Source organism: Saccharomyces eubayanus, chromosome II, assembly GCF_001298625.1.
Source record: "Saccharomyces eubayanus strain FM1318 chromosome II, whole genome shotgun sequence".
NCBI classification, from domain to species: domain Eukaryota; kingdom Fungi; phylum Ascomycota; class Saccharomycetes; order Saccharomycetales; family Saccharomycetaceae; genus Saccharomyces; species Saccharomyces eubayanus.
Window position 1 is genome coordinate 859,330 of NC_030977.1, and position 19,103 is coordinate 878,432.

Sequence of the window (19,103 nt, forward strand, 5' to 3'; positions counted from 1 at the left end):
TTTACTGCATGTTACATATTACATACGACTGAAATTTACGTGTGTATTCTTCCCTTTTGGTCTTTTGTCTCTCTTTCTTTACACAATAGAAGGACGCGGGCGGACACACACGATTAACGCTGCGCTGTGCTGCTGCACCAGCCGTGCGTGTAAATAGAACATTTTACGTGACTACACACACGAATGGCTCGGGAAACAAACACGAAACAGACGCGAAACAATACAAACACTTAAGCGCGTAACTGGTAAGCTGCAAGCCAAGACATTTCAGCTCGGTAGTTTTTCCTTCTTTTCATGAATAGATTCTGGAGACACGTTTGATCAGTGTTCACCTCTATTGCGTATACTAAAGTCACTCGCTTTTGTTCCGTTTATTCGTTCTAAAAATGTCAGTTATTTCTGAAAAGCTGTCAAGGAAATAATCACCTTCGACGATTATGAAATTTTTTGGTATAATGTACCTCATCGAGAGTTCTATCTGTATGACATTAAAGAAGTATTTGAAAGACAATCAATTAGTATTCGAACGCAATACAGTTCATAGAGCAATATCGATACAACTTTTGTGAACACTACTGGAAAGATGGCCAAAAGAAGACAAAAAAAGAGAACTCATGCGCAGGTTGTACCTGAGCAGGAAAAAGGTATTCCAAAATCAATGGTCATTAGAGTCGGACAAACTTCTTTGGCCAACCACTCTTTGAACCAATTAGTAAAGGATTTTCGTCAAATTATGCAACCACACACAGCTATAAAACTGAAAGAGCGTAAGTCCAATAAACTCAAGGATTTTGTTGTTATGTGTGGTCCATTAGGTGTTACTCATCTCTTTATGTTCACACAATCCGAAAAGACAGGTAATGTTTCTTTGAAGATAGCAAGAACTCCACAGGGTCCTACTGTGACCTTCCAAGTGATGGATTATTCCCTAGGGAAAGATATCAAAAAGTTCTTAAAAAGACCAAAATCATTGAATAATGATGACGTACTAAATCCACCATTGCTAGTCTTAAACGGGTTTTCCACATCCAAGAAATCCGATGAAGACAATCAGGATGTAAACGTAGAGAAGGTCGTTGTTTCCATGTTTCAAAACATCTTCCCACCTTTAAATCCGGCTAGGACTTCATTAAATTCTATCAAACGTGTATTCATGATCAACAAGGACAGAGCAACGGGCGAAATTTCCATGCGTCATTACTTCATCGATATTAGAGAGGTAGAAATTTCGAGAAACCTGAAAAGACTTTATAAGGCTAAGAATAATTTGAGTAAAACGGTGCCGAATTTACATCGAAAAGATGACATTTCCTCATTAATCTTGGACCACGATTTGGGTGCCTATACATCTGAATCAGAAATAGAAGACGACGCTATTGTGAGAGTGGTTGATAACCAAGACGTCAAAGCAAAGCAATCTCAAAACTCGAAACCTCAAAAGAAATCAGCAGAGACAAAGGATGCTAAAGAGGAAGGAGAAGAAGAAGACGTAGAAATGGAGGAGCCCAAACGCCAAGAACCTTCCCAACCAACTCCACGTAAGAAGGCTATCAARCTTACCGAATTGGGACCAAGACTAACCTTGAAACTGGTCAAGATCGAAGAAGGAATCTGTTCAGGAAAAGTGTTGCATCACGAATACGTTCAAAAATCAAGCGGAGAAATTAGAGAATTGGAGAAGAGACATGCTGCAAAGATGAGACTCAAGGAACAAAGAAAGAAAGAGCAAGAAGAAAACATCGCGAAAAAGAAGGCTGTCAAAGATGCTAAGAAGGAACGTAAGTTGGAAAGAAGAAAAGCTAGGGCTGCAGAAGAGGGCGACGGTGAAAACAAGGCCGATGCTATGAGTGATGACTCATCTTCGTCCAGCGAAGATGAACATTACAGTGATGTGCCTGAGGATCTAGATAGTGATTTGTTTAGCGAAGTTGAATAGATCACTATATGTATATATTATCTGTTTACGTGCATACTACTCATATATCAGTTATAATTCTTATAGACGTTAAGAGACTTGCAAACTTTCATTCGAGATGGGAATTATCTCAAATTAAATTAGGGAATATATAAGATCATGATTAAACAAGTATAAAAAAATCTGCAGAACAAGTAAAGTGAAGAAAAAAACTCCAACTATTGAGCAACGGGAGAAATCGGATTGTACAGAAAATCAGTAGTGAAAATCAAGCTAGGTAGGTATTTAAAATACAGCGTCATGAAAAGGACAAAAATTTCGTTTAACAAAAGAAGAGCTATTCCCCTTTTGAGCTGCGGTCATTTGCGCTTTCTTATGAAACCAGTTTTTAATACATTTATAATGGAAAACGCACAGGCACTCTAGTCTCCCAACTTTTTCGCCAGGCTCCATTTCTTCAAAACAGATGGGACATTCCTTAATTTCGACATGGTTTTCATCATTGGCTGTGATGGGCGGTATCTTATAGACTAGCATTCTATTTTGGAATGTCGGACTTTCTTTTGCGGTCTCATTTCCCGCTTCTGATGTCGCTGTATGTTGTTGAGCATTTTCAGCTCTTTGTAAGCAATCCTCTACGTGTTCTCTCGTTTCTTCATCATTAGCAAACTGCGCTAGATCGGCATTACAAATGGGGCAAAATTTGTCTTCTTCGTTTCGAGAGCTTCCACATTCTGGCTCATCTTGATCTATCGTGTCTTCCATGATTTCTGTATCTTCGTTATCGTCATCGTTCAGTGCAGCGGGCGTATTTGTGTTCGCGACTTGCGATAGTCTTGGGTCTTTATTGGCAGAAGATACCAGAAGATTTAGATGTAGAAGGTTGTCATAGCACTCGTTACAGGTTCTGTATGGAGGTGATTCCGCATCGCTATTCTTTTTCTGCAAAACTTGGACCTTCTTTTTATTATAATTTACAAAGTTCTCGGTACAGGAAGAACAAAATATTCTTCCACAGCATCTACAATGATGTCTTCTTACTAAAAATGAAAAGTTTACCTTACATTGGAAACAGCTCTGAGCTTCTTCGTCTGTCTGCCACCTAGCGAGATTGTTTATACAATCTTCCTTGATAGCCATGTGACCTAATATTTCAAGTATCGTACCTCAGCAGGAAAACACAACACTAGCCAACTCTACTTACGCAGGCTATTGTCTTATCGTTCCCCATAAACCATATTGTTCGGTTAAACGTAGTTCCACATTTTTCTCGTTCTTCTGGTACGCTTTGGTAAGTGTCGATGCCGATTACCCGGGATAATGAGAACCCTTACAAATCCCTAGTCTCTTATCGAAGACTGGCCAATCCAAGCCTAGTAGAGACCGCATCAACCTAGATTCCATGTTAGGAACATACTGTACTGCTTGATAAACTCTTAAATTGCTCTCACTCTGTAGTGCAACATCATCTATGGTTTGAATTATTGAAAAAAGGTTCTAATCAATGGCCATCACAAACTTCGTCATTTTTTTCAAGATTTCCATAGTCAGCATTTAATCTGTCCTTGACCCGTAGCTTTGTTAATAAACTATCCCAAAGGGAGAGCCCCTTTAGTAATTTGGTTTTACTTTTCAAATCTTGGATCAATTTGTAGTCACTCTCTTTGACTAGGATGTTTTCGATTTTGGGAATAGCGTGGCCCTGTTTCTGTCTGAAATCAAAACCACTCACCACTTCCAAGTACTTGATTCTTTGGGCTTGTTTTTGGGCTTTGTTGTATTTCTTTATGAGACCCTTGACATCGTCATCTTTGTTGAGTGCAACCAACTCGAATCCGTCAGGTTTATTGTCTATTGAATAAATTTCGATGTTGCCGAATTTATTCTTAAAATGGGACACATCTTCAACCACATGCTCGTAACCGAAGTGGTCATGATATGTATTAGAGTATTTAGGGGTCTTCATTGTCTGTTCGCATGAGAATAATTCTTTTATAACGTATCTGTCTAGATTATTGCCCATTCGTTCTTTCATTGGTAGGTACTTCTTACGTTTTAATGGTCTGGCATCAGGTAAAATGGAACGGCCTAGTATTGCCCAATGTTGTTTACTCTTCAATAGTATAACGTCTTTTTTCCAAAAAACAGGCTCTCTCAAACTGTTCATTTCGGGTATCGAGGAAACTGGTTTTGCGTGTAAATCTAGTACTTCATTAGACTTTAGTATCGAAGGAATTATAAAATTATCAGTTCTTTTAATTTCTGTGACACTTTTTGGCAATACAAAATTGGATAGCGCAATATCAGCCATTAACGCATCATTATGGTAGGGGGCCTTTTTTCGGTTCCATATTTTCAACCACCTAGAAATATTTTGGTAGCTTATATAATGCTTTGATTTCAATATGGGAGAAGAATCAGATAAAGTGAAGTATCTGTAGCAAACATTTGGCACATACCTCGGAGAAACATCCTGTATTATTCCTTTGGTGTATTCCATGTGAACCACGTAGTGGAACCTCTGAGTCAGATTGAGCTTCATGTCCATTGGAGGCTGATAATTAGGAACAAACTGATTTTTGCGAGTTTTTAAAACAATTTCGCTTTCATCCAGGTGGGCTATAGGATCGATGATATATAGCTCATCCTTGCTTAAGGAAGAAACCTCTAATTCAATCCAAAAATACGGTTGTATCAGATCAGTATCAAATATATTAGGTACTCTGCCGATTCCGTGTTCAATTTGCCATTTGACTTTATTACACCTAATATCGTAATCGTGCAACGGCAAAGCAAAGCACAAATAAAGATTCTTGGCCCCTGGTAAAATATTATTTAAGATAATTAAGAAGAACAAAGTCAGTATATCTCTGTTGGCCATCTTCTTCTTAGCCATGTTTCGAATATCCTCAATGTCATTATTCAGCAATGGTCTGTTACCATAGAATTCTTGCTGATTATCAAAAACGTGTTTGTATGTGGATTTAGAGAGCGGACTAGCCTCTTGATTATCCGCGTACTTCATGAGATAATGTAACCTGTTAAGGTTCTGTCTGATACCGTTGCTATTGATTTTGTAGTTGGAACGAAACCATAGCACTAGTCCAAGTAATAGTGTCCTCAAGGAAGCAGTTTTGGAAGTTTGATCCTTTGCACCCCAAACTTTAAATTTCTTGGTAATCAGCTTGGGTACTGATCTCCTCAGACGTCTATTTAATCTCTCGTCGGTGGTCCATTTCATTCTAGTTTCCAACAAAGATAGCATAAATGGAATCATTACAAGATGCAACCCATACTTAAGTCGCTGATAATTAAATATTTTTCTTTTATGCTTCCTCTTGCGCCTGCATATTGTCTCGGTATTTTGGTGTGTGTTAGCTACAGTGACAGTTATACTTCCATCCAAAGGAATTTCTTCCCAATCGATATCGCTCAGTACTTCCTCCTCATCTTGGCTTAATTCATGAAATGAATCATTTACGTCTTCTTCATCACAAAACAACTCCTCTTGCTGTCGATTTTTCCGCAGTTTCTGTTTAGCTTCATCATGGTGGCCCGATTCGAGCAAGCGTTTGACCATTACTTCCTATTAACCTTCTGCTTTGTATGAATGTACTTAAGATTTCAAAAAGTCGGTTGTCCTCTCAATTTTCATCAAGGTGACAGCTCTTTGGCCAGCAGCATTTCGTTGTAGCCTTTATGTTTTTTCAAAGGGTTATTGAAAAAAAAAACATAGCTATAAACTCCTCAAATCCTTATAATTTATGGTAATCTAAGTCCTGTTCGTTAATACAGGAACGGCAAGACGCATATATAGACTATTTATTCGAAGTATGAAGTACTTTTTTACCGGATTCTATTTGGCGTTGAGTTTTGGTCCAATGAGTCCATTTTTTTTTCGGTTTTAGATCTACATCTACTATGTGTACACTTAACGTATTTCCGGCATTATTCCACTCAATGAAACATGTCACATCTCTGAGTGTCATGAGTAGTAAGAGCTCGTCTTTTATATCGCGAATTGACCGTAAATTCTTAATCGGAATTGCATTTTCTGAAAGTTTCTTTTGCAATTCATAAAGGACTCTGAAAACGTTACTTGCATTGCGCAAGTACTCGAGTATCGTGACTTTGAACTCAACGGGGTATCTTTCGTAATCTATCAGCATCGTTTCCAAATGCAGTGAGTTCATTAGCAGTTGGTTGTAGCAGTATTCGGTTTTTCTACCTTTTAATGCGTTATGTGTGCAGTTCCTACAATAATTTGTATCGTAGTATATCCATTTGGGTTTTAGTTCCAGAAGGATTGTTTGAAAATTTCGTGAGCAATAAGATTTCAAAAGGTGATCATTTTGAATTAAATTAGTGGCAACCTTGCTAGCCAAATTTTTAATCTTAATAACTTTTACTACCTCATCATCTAATTCTGAAATAAAGGTATCTAAAATGGGCCTTAAAATATCCGTACTCACATCAATTAGTTCCATAGGACAAAGCAAACCATGTAAAAGAGGTTCTACATTGTTCTTGATATAATGGATGTTATCGATGGTGTAGGCATTATTTGCTGATAATAGATGTGGCCAACGAACACAGCACCGCCACAGCCAATTTGGATGGCCAAATTCAATCAATACGTTTGCTCCACCGCGTCCGACAATTCTCATCGTGACTACGTTCTTAGAAGAGGCATCGTTTTCGATGACCTTGACGGCTGGCATTAGCCATTACTCAAATTATTGTCTTGAAAACTCTTAAGACCGAAACAGAAAATCATCATAGTGGAATACTGTCAATAAAAACGAAAACCAAGAAACATAAAGGAAATCCAGCATACGTGAGGATGGTTGCATTTCCACGTCCCTCTGTATGCCTTTTATATTGGACTCGACAACCGATATCCAAAAGCGTATTCTTGCAATCTCAAAGACGGTTGTTATCCTTTACACTTTCTAGACATAATGATAGTCATCTCAATGACGATAAAAATAGGAAAAAGCTGAAGAACGTGTTCCAAACCAATAGTAATAAAGCAGTACGGAAACAAAAAACCAAAGAAGACCTGGCAAGAGAAAGGTTCGAAGAACAATTGAAGTCGTCCAATAGATTTGTCAGATGGGGTGCTATTGCAAGATCTGAAAAGTTCTCGAAAGGGATGACTAAGTACATGATTGGTGCCTATGTCGTCTTTTTAATTTATGGTCTTTTCTTTACAAAGAAGTTATTTGCCAGAGATAAAGAGCTGGAAAGATTGTTGAAGAAGCAAGAGGAGGGAAATATTAACGAATATGAAACGTTAAGAATTAAAGAATTAAGGGGCAAGCTAAGAAGAAGAGATGAACTGAAGTTAGAAGAGTACGAAAAGATGCGAGAGGAAGGTGTTGAAAACTTTGATGATGTGTATGTACAGAGTTTTGATCAGAACAAATTAAACGAACAAATATTGCCAGCTAGAGATACGACAAACTTTTATCAAGGGAAAGCTAGTGAATATGATAAAGCAATCAATATGGAAGAGAAGGTAATATTTCTTGGTAAAAGAAGGAAATGGTTAATGAAACATTGCCAAGGTGACGTTTTAGAAGTGTCTTGTGGGACTGGCAGAAACATCAAGTATCTTGATATGTCTCACATCAACTCGATCACCTTTTTAGACTCATCTGAAAATATGATGGACATCACGCATAAGAAGTTTAGGAACAAGTTCCCGAAATACAAAAAGGCTGCCTTTGTTGTTGGGAAAGCGGAAAATCTCGTAGATTTAGCAACGAAAGGTAAGTCCCCTCAAGAGAATGAAACCTCAAAGCAAGTCAAATACGATACAATTGTGGAGGCCTTCGGCTTGTGTTCCCACGAGGATCCTGTAAAGGCGTTGAATAATTTCAGCAAATTATTGAAACCAGATGGGAGGGTTATTTTACTGGAGCACGGTAGGGGCCAATACGATTTTGTGAATAAAATGTTAGACAATAGAGCCGAAAAAAGGTTGAATTCTTGGGGCTGTAGATGGAACCTTGATTTAGGAGAAGTATTGGATGATTCTGATCTAGAGTTGGTGGAAGAAAAACGGACGCACTTGGGTACCACTTGGTGTATTGTTGCTAAAAGAAAGGGAGATGTGAAAAAGAAAAGTGAACTTGGGTTTGTGGAGAAATACCTACAGTCGAGTATAAGAAAGAGAATGGAGTCATTTGAAGGGGATAATGGCACAGAGTCTAAACAGCAGCATGAACCGGTTTCTTCTATTAATAAAAACTAGTAGATCATTTATTGGCGCATCTTCTCAATGACTGAATATCGTGTAAATATTTAAAAGTTAAAAATGTATTTTAGTCGTTGCTTCTTTAAAATGAACACAAAGCCATGCTGACCATTTGGGAGGTGTGTTCCAAAAAAAATTGCGAACTCTGTGGATCGAACACAGGACCTCCAGATTACTTGACCGAAGTGTTTTCTTCAGTCTGGCGCTCTCCCAACTGAGCTAAGTCCGCTTAAATTGAGTGAGAGTTTTATTTCTTTTGTCTGCTTTATTTTATTATCTGCCAATATGACGTGAAAATGAAGTATATTTTTATCGCCCCTGCAATAATATTGTGAGCATCTTTTGTGTCACTTAGTAAAAAAAAGCATTTTTCGATCTATGGTTGCGTTCTCAATCCTTCATAAATAGTTACAGTAATACTTGGGTTCTTTCCGTGTTTACGGTTGTTTTGGAATAAGGTGTGTTTTTAAGAATATTTGAACAGAGGGCGAGTTGTAATAAACATGGTTGTTATCAAAAACACTTTTACAGACAATATTTTGTTATTTGGATCATCTGGTTTGGCAGGAGAAGGTATTTTAGAGAATCTGTTGGACATTAACTTTTACATTAAGAATGTGTCTGATTTACAAGATAAGCTTGATAGTTTAACAGAAATAAAAGAAAATGTTGTGCTAGATAAACATATTTTTTGTATTAATAGAAAAAGCGTCACTGAGAAAAAATCATTTATAAAGACCATCGATTATGTGAACATGAAATCAATTATTTGGAAAGGTGGAAGATACTATTTGAGAACTAGAAGAGAGGACGAAACAAAAAGAGAAACGTGTAACTCTAATACATTTTGTTACGATGATTTCGAAGAGGGAATCTTTAGAAATTCCAGGGACAAAGAAGAAAAGGGCACATTTTCCTTTGCCTATAATCGGAAACAGTTTGGTTATGCTTTACATTATGCTTGTGGAAAAGATGAAAGTTTTAAAATCAAGTACAGTTTTACCGTAACGCAATTGGTTATTCCTCAATCTGAAAGTTGGCCAAGACTACTTCCACAAATTTTCTCAGGAACGCAGATGTTGGAAAGGTTCGATGTTTACAACAAATATTATGTATCCGACAGAAGCTTACCTTCCTTGGATGATATCGGCACCATGGTGAGTGCTTTGGGCTCTACTACAGCTAGAGTGCGGAAAAGCCAGGTGCCAAGTTCCTTTGTGGATTACCATTTGTCTTTCAATTTAGCACAAGAGTTTGTAAATACGACAGATAAGAAACTGATCGTTATAACTTCCTTCAATAATGATTTTCTTAGCAGAACATTGGAATATTTTCGAATTAAAGCGAAATTAGAGAACGATTTAGAAGAGGCTTTGCCAAATAAACTAAAGGAGCTTATAATTTTGCGGCCAGGTCCAATGTGTGGGCAACATGGGAATCCTGTACACGTTCAAATGGATATACAAGAGTGTCCAACTTTTTCAGAAAGGCTTTTCTATTATCCTCGCTATATTCTGAAGTATAAGCAGCAATGCATTTCTGAAGCAAGAAAAGTTGGTTTACGAACAAGGCTAAGCGAAGTAATTGCTTCGGGTATTTATAGAATGCCAGGATCTGCATTATTAGGATATTCCGTTCCAGTCTCAAAAGTTTCGTATGTTACAGCTTTGATGGCAATTGGGAAAAAAAGCAAGGAAGCAGGGCCTAAGGTGGAAGTTATTAATAGTTATCAGATTGATATGATTGCTTAAACCGTTTCATTTCAAACCTTATTAATATTTAACTAAATAGCTTCGTATAGAAGAAAACCGCTATATCACGATATTGCGTGTATTTAGTTTCATCTATTTTTGAATTTCCCACTTCTATTTATGTGTAATAAGATCATCTAAAAATGCGTCTTTTTGACATTACGATGATAATAATAATGAAACGCGAAATTTTCAAGTTGTCGAAAAATAAACAAAAAACTCTATGGATACAATAAGGTTAGAGTTGGAGCCCTTAACTAAAGCAACCTTCGGCTGCATGTGTGCCCAATGAGTAAAATCGATGATTTGCAACAAGACATTGAGTCTTTGCTCAGTGAAAGTATGTTGTTCTGGATTATATATATATTGCTATTTCAAAATGCCTGAACTGAACACTAACTGTTTGCTATTTTATAGTCAAGTCACTGGAAAAAAACCGTGAGGAGCTCAAAACGAAATTGAGAAATAAAAGGAAGAATCAGAATAGCGCTAATCCCATAATTCAAGAATTCGAAGACCTCTTTGACCAATTTCCGCAGTTGAATACTTTTCTATTCAATGAACATCCAGAGTTGGATGATATGGACGACAAGGATGTTTCGATGGCGCAAACGCGGTCACCTTCTCCCGAGTCTAAATTAAAGTCTACGCCAGCAACGTCAATACCGTATGAACCAAAGAAAAGGGCTAAATTGGAGAATGACGAAAATTTACCTGAACACGAATGGGTGCTGAAGACGCAGCCAATGGTCCAGCATAGGATGTTTGATTCAGATGTAGCCGATTTGTTAGATACCGAAATTTTAACGTCACCTTCTAAGAGGAAGCGAAAACTAAATCTAGAGGAGATCACTGCAGGCGATAAGAGTATGCTGGAGGATTCGATTATCCTTGAAAATATTTATAGAATGTTTGGCATAACATTCTTCCCCCTCGTGGATCCTATTGATTTGAAAATGAAAGAAGGTAGTGATGAGATTGTTGTTGATAGAGAAATGTTGGGGATACGACTAGAGGTCTTCAGTGAACGGACTTCAAAATTTGAAAAACCTCATTACATTCTTTTAAAAAAAAGGGTAAAGTCCAATAGTTGGTTTCTATTCAAGCACACTATTCCAAGCTTTATTGACGTTCAAGGAATATTCAACGATACCAATGGAGGACTTGTAATATCCTCTGATGACGCATACTTGTTTGCAAAGAGGGTTTTCGTGCAATTAATAGAAATTCAAAGAAGGCAACAAAGCTTCAAGGACTTAGAGGCCAAGGAAATTATCCATAATTTGGATTTAGATTTACAATCTTCGATGGTTTCATTTTTTGTTAAAGACGTCAAAGTAGAGTTGTTCCTAAAGCAAAATGAAATAGTTTCGTGTTCAATACTGGACGAAATTCATGATTTCAACCATAAAAATAAGAACAAGTGGGAGCTTTTACTATTGGGTCCGTTGGATGACTTGGAGTTGAAGTTAAACCATTCATTTGCGACGATCTTCAAATGAACTCATATGAAAACGTACGTTTATAAAGAGAAACTAAGATCAATTTTCTTTTATCATATATACAAATAATCATGTAATAATTCGATTCTCGGTAAAATGTGGTATATGAAAACTGGGCATATGTACCCCATAAGGCAACCTAACACCTTTTCCAAAATCGTATGGTAGTAAATGGCAGTAACCCAGAGAATGCAGATCCAGATCAATAGTACAACACTGATAATAACAAGGCAAGCTCGAACCCATTTATTGACTACCCAAAGCATGTCTTCAACTTGAACAAATCTACTAAACAAGTGTAGTTCCATCCACAGAATCATACTAATATTGACAAGAAAACAAAAATGACCACTAATATCAAACCCACCGTACCATTTCCCTTTCTCTAAGCGACATTTTTCAGCTGATGTTGTTCCACTACCAGAACTACATTCTCCTCCCGTCCAAATAAAAACATGATCAATAAATTGAAAACTCAAAAATAATAGCAGATTCTTTAAGACGAATTTGCATGCATATTGGGCAGCCATAGTAATAATCACTCTATTTTGGAGCAGGGGCCGACGATTACTATAGGATAAATATGTAGAGCCAGTTTCAGAACTCGATATCGGCAGTGGTAGTACATCCAGTCTAGCTAAATAGTGGAAGTATATTTGCAGTAGAGTCAAACTAAGGAAGAAAATCGGCCATATTTTGTTCGCCTTATATGCAAAGATTATATTGAGGAGATTCGACGATTTTAATAGGGTATATGTTTTTTTTTGATAATTCAGTGTCTCTGCAGACACTAATATTGATATTATCGCGCCTACAAGGACTTGAATAGGATAAACTAGGTACGCTTTCTTTGACCAATAACACAGCTGACGTATCATCGAGCCCTCTTTGATTGTTAGTGGTCGAGAGTACCTGAATCACTTTTACTTCCATTACAGTATCGTTATATTTTAGTAATTTTTTTCTTTTTCACAGTTTTTCAGCTAAAAAAATAGAAATGGACGCCAATACAATACTAACTAAGCTAAACTTATTTATTTATATTTTGATACATTTTCTTATTTTTCGCTGTTCTATATATTCCTGTATATGTACATGTAAAAATCCCATGAGGAACAAGTACTAAGAGGGGTTAGTTGATCTCATTTTGCTGTTTGAACTTATCCCAAGCGATACTTAAAGTAGTGAAAACGTTTTCTGCAATCATTTTATTTTCCAAAGACAAGGATTTTGGTATCTTGTCAGGGTGCGTCTTGGCTACAGCTTTCATGTAGGTGATTTTGACCTTTTTGGGCATCACTAAATCTTGCACAGATACATCTTTCCAATTGCACCATGTTAGTAGACTAGACAGGTTGGCTAACAAATGGCGTATATCATCGTCTTTACCACACTTCCAGCAGCCAATTCTATCAGAGACATTATCGTATAGTGCCAATTTAGCATTTTCCAACTCCTGTTCCTTTACTCTCGAAGCGTTGTCAACGGGATCCGGAGAAGGAGAGGAAGTTGGCTTCTTCATTGGTGCCGGAGTTGGTGTTGTCTTTTTGACAGGACTGGGTTTCCTTACAGGAATAGGATTAACAAAGCTTTGGCATCTCCTTTTTCCCTGCATAATCTTATCATCGAAGAAATTTTTTTCAATTAACTCTTGATATGTTTCTAGTGCATTTTTGAAACTTTCTAAATGCTCGAAAGATTCAGCACGCTTAATCATGATCTTTGGCCAGATGTCGTTGAATGATCTTTGAGGATCACTCTTTGAAATCTTATCGTTCCATCTAGGTTTGGCTGATGGAAATAATGCCAACGCCGTATCAGAGTTTTTAATGGACTTGGAATATTCACCAATCTTTAATTGCGATGCGATGATGTTAGATAGAGCAATGACCCTTAATGGATGTTTCAAAGGTAATGAATTCAAGGACTTTTCATATTCCTGTAACGAATTCACGTAATCACCATTTTTAAACAGACTGGTACCCTTTGCTTTAAATTCGTTATAACCGGATAATTCGATATCTGAGATAGGCACTACAGGGTTCGCGTTACCATCCTCACTAAAAATTGCGCTATCGTTGGTGCTATTGATGTTGTCTGTGGAGAAATCTAAAAGATTATCCTCCGTTTGAGGTGTCTCTTTTCTCAGTGTATCCTCGACTAGTATGCCAGGGGATGGTGAAGGCGATGGAGTCGTGCCCTTCGTGTTCTTCTTTGCTATATCTACCTTCGTTTCAAAATCGGTTAAAAGATCATCATCCAGATCATTTCCCCCAAGCAAGTCTTTCTCATACTTTTTTTTTTCAGGTAGAGACCCTTCGTGTGAATCATTTTTTAAAGGCAATTCGTAGTGGTCAGGTTTATCTTCAACGTTTGCATAGTTACTTAGTCTGTCGTTTGCCTCTGGAGGAAAAGAGGTCCATTGGTCTACCAGTTCCTTTCCCTTGTTAAAGAAATCAGTAGCCATGCTGAACAGGTTATTATTATTATTTGAATTTGTATTGTTAAATAAACTTGCGTTCTTATAACTTAAATCAGTCGGTCTGTGACTAACAATTCGGTCCTTGTGCTTCTTTTGGTTTAGTTTCGAAATTTCCAAATACCTTTCATACGTTATATCGCTATTATAAAAATCAGTGGCCTTCTCGATCGATAAGCCCAATGACATCAATCTTGCGATTTCCATATCCTTAACTTCATCGACTAAGACGTTATCACCACCATTTGAGCCGTCGTTGTTTCCATAGTAAAGCTGGTCTACCTCTTGAAGCCCATCCGATGTTTCTATTGTGTTACTACCAAAGAGATCGTCAAAGTCATCTTCAACATTGGCTGGGGAAGGCGAAGGAGTATTGCCAGCAGTATTTGCGTTGGAATTGCTATTACTTGGTACTAACGGAGCCGCAGAGAAACTTACATTCGACACTGGTACTATAGGAGAAGCAGACAGTGAATGGAGACCATTGTTATTACCTTTAGGTGTTGTCGCAACGCTCGCAACTACAGTTGCAGATGTGGCAGTGAAATTTTTGGTCTGAGGGGTTGTTTTCTTGGATTCAGTTCCAGAATCCTTGTTCTTCAATGATGTCAACAGATGTGCAAACGGATCTGACATCGTTCCTGACCTGATCTTGCAAACTGTGCCTCGTCCACCGATCCAGTATTGCTTTTGGTCGATGTGCTGTCATTTTTTCTCTTTTTCGCTAGAAATGTTGACCTTAAATGAATGTATTAAAAGCAGGATAATAAATATGAGTATGTACGTATGGAAATCACTAAACTATAAAGGCGGTTTTTTGTTGTTGGTGGCCTCCAGGTTGAACTGAACGCTGCTGTGGTAGTTGTCACAAATCGCACCCATAATCTCCAAATTCTTGTTCCGATTATTGATGGTCACAAGCTCCTGGTTCAGGATCGCCACACTCTCGTTGAGCCTCTTAACATTACCAATTATGCGCGACAGTATATTGGCCTGCACTTGTTCGTGAGGGTTCTCCATGCTGTGCTGTCCTCCCTGCTGCTAAACCAATCCACTTCGTTATCTTTCTTTTTGCTTGGCTTTGCTTTGTTTACTATTGCTGAGGCCTCTTCTTGTGCCGTTCGTGTGAAAAATTGCTCGATGAGAAGGAGGCGATGATGATAGCCTTTAGTGGAAGATATGGCTTTGGATATAGTGAAGCTCAAGACCTCTGCTGCCACTGCACTTTCGGAGACGGTACCATGAGGAACGACTTAGTCGAAATAACAACGATTTGCCCAGATGTCGAGAACTCTCAGTTCCTTGTGCAAAGCAGCTGTCCAGACACCATTCCGGAGATACTAAAGTGTCAAAGTGCCGCTGAAAACTGCAGCAGCATCATTTACCAGCAGCGTAGTCTGCCTAGAATCAAAATCCTGGGTACTGGTGGGACGATTGCGTCTAAGGCTGTAGACTCGTCTCACACTGCTGGCTATCATGTGGACTTGACTATCCAAGACCTTCTGGATGCTATTCCAGACATATCTAAAATTTGTGAAATCGAATACGAACAGCTGTGCAATGTCGACTCGAAAAACATAGATCAAGACGTTCTTTACAAGATCTATAAAGGTGTCTCGGAATCACTACAAACTTTTGACGGTATAGTCATCACCCATGGGACAGATACGCTATCCGAAACCGCATTTTTTATTGAGAGCACCATTGATGCTGGCGATGTCCCCATTGTGTTCGTTGGTTCGATGCGTCCTTCGACTAGTGTTTCTGCTGATGGGCCCATGAACCTTTACCAAGCGATTTGCATTGCTTCCAACCCAAAATCAAGGGGAAGAAGTGTTCTTGTTTCGCTGAATGATCAAATCTCTTCTGGTTACTACATTACCAAGACAAACGCAAACAGTTTGGATACTTTCAATGTAAGACAGGGGTATTTGGGGAATTTCGTCAACAATGAAATCCACTATTATTATCCGCCTGTGAAGCCCCAAGGTTGCCATAAATTTAAATTGAGGTTAAATGGCGAAGACTTCAAATTACCAGAAGTTTGCATCTTGTATGCTCACCAGGCTTTTCCCTCGTCTATAGTCAAGCTGGTAGCAGATAAATATGATGGTATTGTTCTCGCCACCATGGGTGCTGGTTCATTGCCCGACGAAGTTAATCAGGCATGCATGGAGTTGACTTTACCCATCATATATTCCAAGAGATCGATGGATGGTATGGTTCCTGTTGCTAATTTGCCAAGAAACGATTCAAAGGGCCATAACATCATTGCATCTGGTTATCTGAGCCCTGAAAAAAGTAGAATTTTGTTGCAACTGTGTTTGGTAGGTAATTATACTCCTGAAGAAATCAAACATGTTTTCACAGGCGTCTATGGTGGTTGAATAACCGTCTGATGTTACGCATTTTATGCCCTTATACACATACGCATAGACATATACTTATGCTGGCCTCCGTTGATTTCATAAAAGTCATTGTGCAAATAGGCTTCACCTGTACGCATCAAACTCTTATACTTTTTTTTTTATCATTTTTATGTCATTAGATTTTTTAGTAGCTTTTTAAATGATGTATGCCTGTGGTTACCCAAATGCTAGTGAATGTCACATTTCGTAATTCTTCGTAGTTGTATTCTTAAAGGTTGACCTGACCGTTTTAGGTCTCTCTTCAAAACAGGCTTATTTTTTATACACACTTCTACCGCTTGTCCAATCTTTGGAAGTCAGTCCATTCCAAGCTTGTTTTTATCGTTTGTATAATCATCAACAGACTCTAAATATTTATCATTATAGTACTTACACTTGTTTGATCATTCATCAATTGTTGGTTCGAATTATCATCTAAAAGAGACATGCGACTGCGCTATCGAGAGATTTCCTATCAGTACAGAAAACCTCTTATAAACAATTTTGCAACGTCGATACTATCATAGTTGTTCTCATCACACTAGCACTAGTCTGGAATAGTAGCCTTGGATGTCTGGAACGGCTACAAGATCCCATTTGGAGGAAAATAAATAGGACATCCAACAAATCGGTGTAAATACGACCGCATCCCAATTCATCTTGAAACTTCCCTAACCTTTCCAAAATAGAATCTCGCATATACATTGCGTTTTTTATTACAGCTCTATGCGCATACTGGTTTATATAATGGTTCCACCTTTTAAGTCTATTTACTGTCGTTGTCGCTTGAAAATTGTCTGGGCTCAAACGGAACGGAAAGACCCAACTAGACAAGACAATCATAATTCAATAATGAGATATAGCTACACGATTAGTCAAAGATTAGACATAGTAACGAAGGTCATGTCCAAAACCATGTTGCGAAGATCCATTCATACCACAAGGATTCTCAAAAACTCCAATGCTGCTCCACACATTTGGTCAGACTTCTCCAAGAGACCTAGCTCACTTTCCATTCAATCTCCTAAAGTGAAAAATTATCTTTTCCAAGAGAAGCCTTATCTTGACCCTCCATCTATCAAAAGAAGAAGCAATCGTATCAAGTATTCATCTCCAGAACACATGGATGAAATCTTTAAGATGAGTTATGATTTCCTTGAACAAAGAGCTAGTAAGTTTTACGACTTGGTAAATAAGACAAAGAATCCCTTGAAGCGGGACACACTTCTCACAAAAGCGGAGATTAATAATCCTGAAGTGCAGTACAACTTCCAGTTTAATGATAAACTGGACAACATCAAATCAATAATTGATTACGATGTACCAGTATACAGGCATCTGGGGAAACAACATTGGGAATCGTACGGTCAGATGTTATTGATGCAAAGATTAGAAACTCTAGCAGCCATTCCCGATACGCTGCCCACTCTGGTGCCCCGAGCAGAAGTGAATATCAAATTTCCTTTTTCAACTGGTGTTAATAAATGGATCGAACCTGGTGAATTTTTGTCCTCCAATGTCACATCTATGTGTCCTGTCTTGAAGGTTCAAGAATACGACCACGTGGATGTTGAAAGACAACTGTATACGATACTGGTTGTCAATCCTGATGTCCCCGATTTAAACAACGATTCGTTCAAGACGGCCCTGTGCTACGGATTGGCAAATATCAAGTTGAGTTACAACGATAATTTGATAGACCCGAGAAAGTTTAACAGTTCTAATATTCTTGCTGACTATTTGCCTCCAGTGCCTGAAAAAAATGCTGGAAAACAAAGATTTGTCGCTTGGGTATTCAGACAACCTTTGTCTGAAGACGGCCAGAATTCTCTCGAGGTTAGCCAAGAGGATATTAATAGAGACGAGTTTGATATTAGACAGTTTACCAAGAAATATAATTTGGACCCCATCGGTGCACACATATGGAGAAGTGAATGGGATGTCAACGTCGCCGTTGTTAGAGAAAAATATGGCCTCCCTCCTGGAAGAGTTTTCAGCAGGGTCAGAAGGTGATCTTAGATAGCATGACATTATACTATCCTGTACATATAAGAATATTTTGTCATTGTTTATATAATATGAAGCAAATTTAATAAAGAAAATAAATTTCAAGTACTTGGAATGTGAAATACTTATTTTTTTGGCGATTTTACGATACGATACGTATGATATTAGTATTTTGTAGAATATATACATTTTACTTTTCTTTCATTTACTTATGTGTATGCAAATGAAAAAAAGACGTGGAACATCTAACGAGTGAGGAACATTCATACCTTCCCCATCCGATTCGAATTGCTTGTTTCCTTGGAGGCCATTCATGTGGAAGTTTCTTTCAAGGAATCAACGGCGTTAAGAATAACTTTTTCGAAATCAATGTTAGGATCTTCCAAATTGACCGCAGTAGTAGCAGGTGTGTCCTTAAGAGTTGCTGCAGGCTGCAACTTGGCGTATTCCTTCTTTGCTTCCTCTACTAACTTCAATTTTTCATCGTATTGTGCTTGTTCCTCTTTCTTCTTAGCGTTACACTTCAAAATCATATCGTTTCTAAAACCAAAAAACAGTCCCAAACCCAACGCAGAGTACCTCAAGACATTAACCGTCGACATTTTCCCTACACACTCAGTTAGCTTCTCTATATCCTATCTTCCGATAAAATAGTTGCTTTTATCTAAAATCTCTCTATGAAAAGTCAAAAAACGAAAAAAAAAAAATTATACCCTTAAATAGATCCAACTGACTCCGCGGACCAATTAGCGTGGAGAGTCCGCGAGTGATCGAAAATA

The 19,103-nt window shown here is 38.0% G+C and overlaps 13 protein-coding genes and 1 non-coding gene across 14 annotated transcripts; 6 read left to right on the forward strand and 8 right to left on the reverse strand.

Annotated features, from left to right (window-relative positions):
* Positions 1-583: 583 nt before the first annotated feature.
* SSF2 (rRNA-binding ribosome biosynthesis protein) lies at positions 584-1,936 on the forward strand (the record flags this gene model as incomplete). Its single annotated transcript, XM_018363725.1, has 1 exon — positions 584-1,936. The coding sequence occupies one exon, from the start codon at positions 584-586 to the stop codon at positions 1,934-1,936; it is 1,353 nt and encodes a 450-aa protein (XP_018223854.1).
* A 264-nt stretch (positions 1,937-2,200) lies between these two features.
* Positions 2,201-3,055, reverse strand: PIB1 (phosphatidylinositol-3-phosphate-binding ubiquitin-protein ligase; the record flags this gene model as incomplete). The annotated part of the gene is made up of 1 exon (XM_018363726.1): positions 2,201-3,055. The coding sequence occupies one exon, from the start codon at positions 3,053-3,055 to the stop codon at positions 2,201-2,203; it is 855 nt and encodes a 284-aa protein (XP_018223855.1).
* Positions 3,056-3,416: 361 nt separating this feature from the next.
* On the reverse strand, positions 3,417-5,495 carry RAD34 (Rad34p; the record flags this gene model as incomplete). Its single annotated transcript, XM_018363727.1, has 1 exon — positions 3,417-5,495. One exon carries the CDS (start codon positions 5,493-5,495, stop codon positions 3,417-3,419), a length of 2,079 nt encoding a protein of 692 aa, XP_018223856.1.
* Positions 5,496-5,733: 238 nt separating this feature from the next.
* On the reverse strand, positions 5,734-6,636 carry IPK1 (inositol pentakisphosphate 2-kinase; the record flags this gene model as incomplete). Its single annotated transcript, XM_018363728.1, has 1 exon — positions 5,734-6,636. One exon carries the CDS (start codon positions 6,634-6,636, stop codon positions 5,734-5,736), a length of 903 nt encoding a protein of 300 aa, XP_018223857.1.
* Positions 6,637-6,758: 122 nt separating this feature from the next.
* On the forward strand, positions 6,759-8,174 carry OMS1 (putative RNA methyltransferase; the record flags this gene model as incomplete). Its single annotated transcript, XM_018363729.1, has 1 exon — positions 6,759-8,174. The coding sequence occupies one exon, from the start codon at positions 6,759-6,761 to the stop codon at positions 8,172-8,174; it is 1,416 nt and encodes a 471-aa protein (XP_018223858.1).
* Positions 8,175-8,314: 140 nt separating this feature from the next.
* On the reverse strand, positions 8,315-8,406 carry DI49_0495. Its single transcript is given in 2 exon segments — positions 8,315-8,351; positions 8,369-8,406. It is a non-coding gene; the product is annotated as a tRNA-Phe (tRNA).
* Positions 8,407-8,680: 274 nt separating this feature from the next.
* On the forward strand, positions 8,681-9,928 carry HIM1 (Him1p; the record flags this gene model as incomplete). Its single annotated transcript, XM_018363730.1, has 1 exon — positions 8,681-9,928. The coding sequence occupies one exon, from the start codon at positions 8,681-8,683 to the stop codon at positions 9,926-9,928; it is 1,248 nt and encodes a 415-aa protein (XP_018223859.1).
* A 288-nt stretch (positions 9,929-10,216) lies between these two features.
* MCM21 (Mcm21p) lies at positions 10,217-11,430 on the forward strand (the record flags this gene model as incomplete). Its single annotated transcript, XM_018363731.1, has 2 exons — positions 10,217-10,268; positions 10,346-11,430. The coding sequence occupies 2 exons, from the start codon at positions 10,217-10,219 to the stop codon at positions 11,428-11,430; spliced, it is 1,137 nt and encodes a 378-aa protein (XP_018223860.1).
* A 53-nt stretch (positions 11,431-11,483) lies between these two features.
* YFT2 (Yft2p) lies at positions 11,484-12,308 on the reverse strand (the record flags this gene model as incomplete). The annotated part of the gene is made up of 1 exon (XM_018363732.1): positions 11,484-12,308. One exon carries the CDS (start codon positions 12,306-12,308, stop codon positions 11,484-11,486), a length of 825 nt encoding a protein of 274 aa, XP_018223861.1.
* Positions 12,309-12,562: 254 nt separating this feature from the next.
* Positions 12,563-14,545, reverse strand: SWA2 (auxilin-like protein SWA2; the record flags this gene model as incomplete). Its single annotated transcript, XM_018363733.1, has 1 exon — positions 12,563-14,545. The coding sequence occupies one exon, from the start codon at positions 14,543-14,545 to the stop codon at positions 12,563-12,565; it is 1,983 nt and encodes a 660-aa protein (XP_018223862.1).
* A 165-nt stretch (positions 14,546-14,710) lies between these two features.
* On the reverse strand, positions 14,711-14,929 carry DAD4 (Dad4p; the record flags this gene model as incomplete). Its single annotated transcript, XM_018363734.1, has 1 exon — positions 14,711-14,929. One exon carries the CDS (start codon positions 14,927-14,929, stop codon positions 14,711-14,713), a length of 219 nt encoding a protein of 72 aa, XP_018223863.1.
* A 134-nt stretch (positions 14,930-15,063) lies between these two features.
* Positions 15,064-16,296, forward strand: ASP1 (asparaginase ASP1; the record flags this gene model as incomplete). Its single annotated transcript, XM_018363735.1, has 1 exon — positions 15,064-16,296. One exon carries the CDS (start codon positions 15,064-15,066, stop codon positions 16,294-16,296), a length of 1,233 nt encoding a protein of 410 aa, XP_018223864.1.
* A 747-nt stretch (positions 16,297-17,043) lies between these two features.
* Positions 17,044-18,330, forward strand: MRPL35 (mitochondrial 54S ribosomal protein mL38; the record flags this gene model as incomplete). The annotated part of the gene is made up of 1 exon (XM_018363736.1): positions 17,044-18,330. The coding sequence occupies one exon, from the start codon at positions 17,044-17,046 to the stop codon at positions 18,328-18,330; it is 1,287 nt and encodes a 428-aa protein (XP_018223865.1).
* Positions 18,331-18,635: 305 nt separating this feature from the next.
* TIM11 (F1F0 ATP synthase subunit e) lies at positions 18,636-18,926 on the reverse strand (the record flags this gene model as incomplete). Its single annotated transcript, XM_018363737.1, has 1 exon — positions 18,636-18,926. One exon carries the CDS (start codon positions 18,924-18,926, stop codon positions 18,636-18,638), a length of 291 nt encoding a protein of 96 aa, XP_018223866.1.
* Positions 18,927-19,103: the final 177 nt, after the last annotated feature.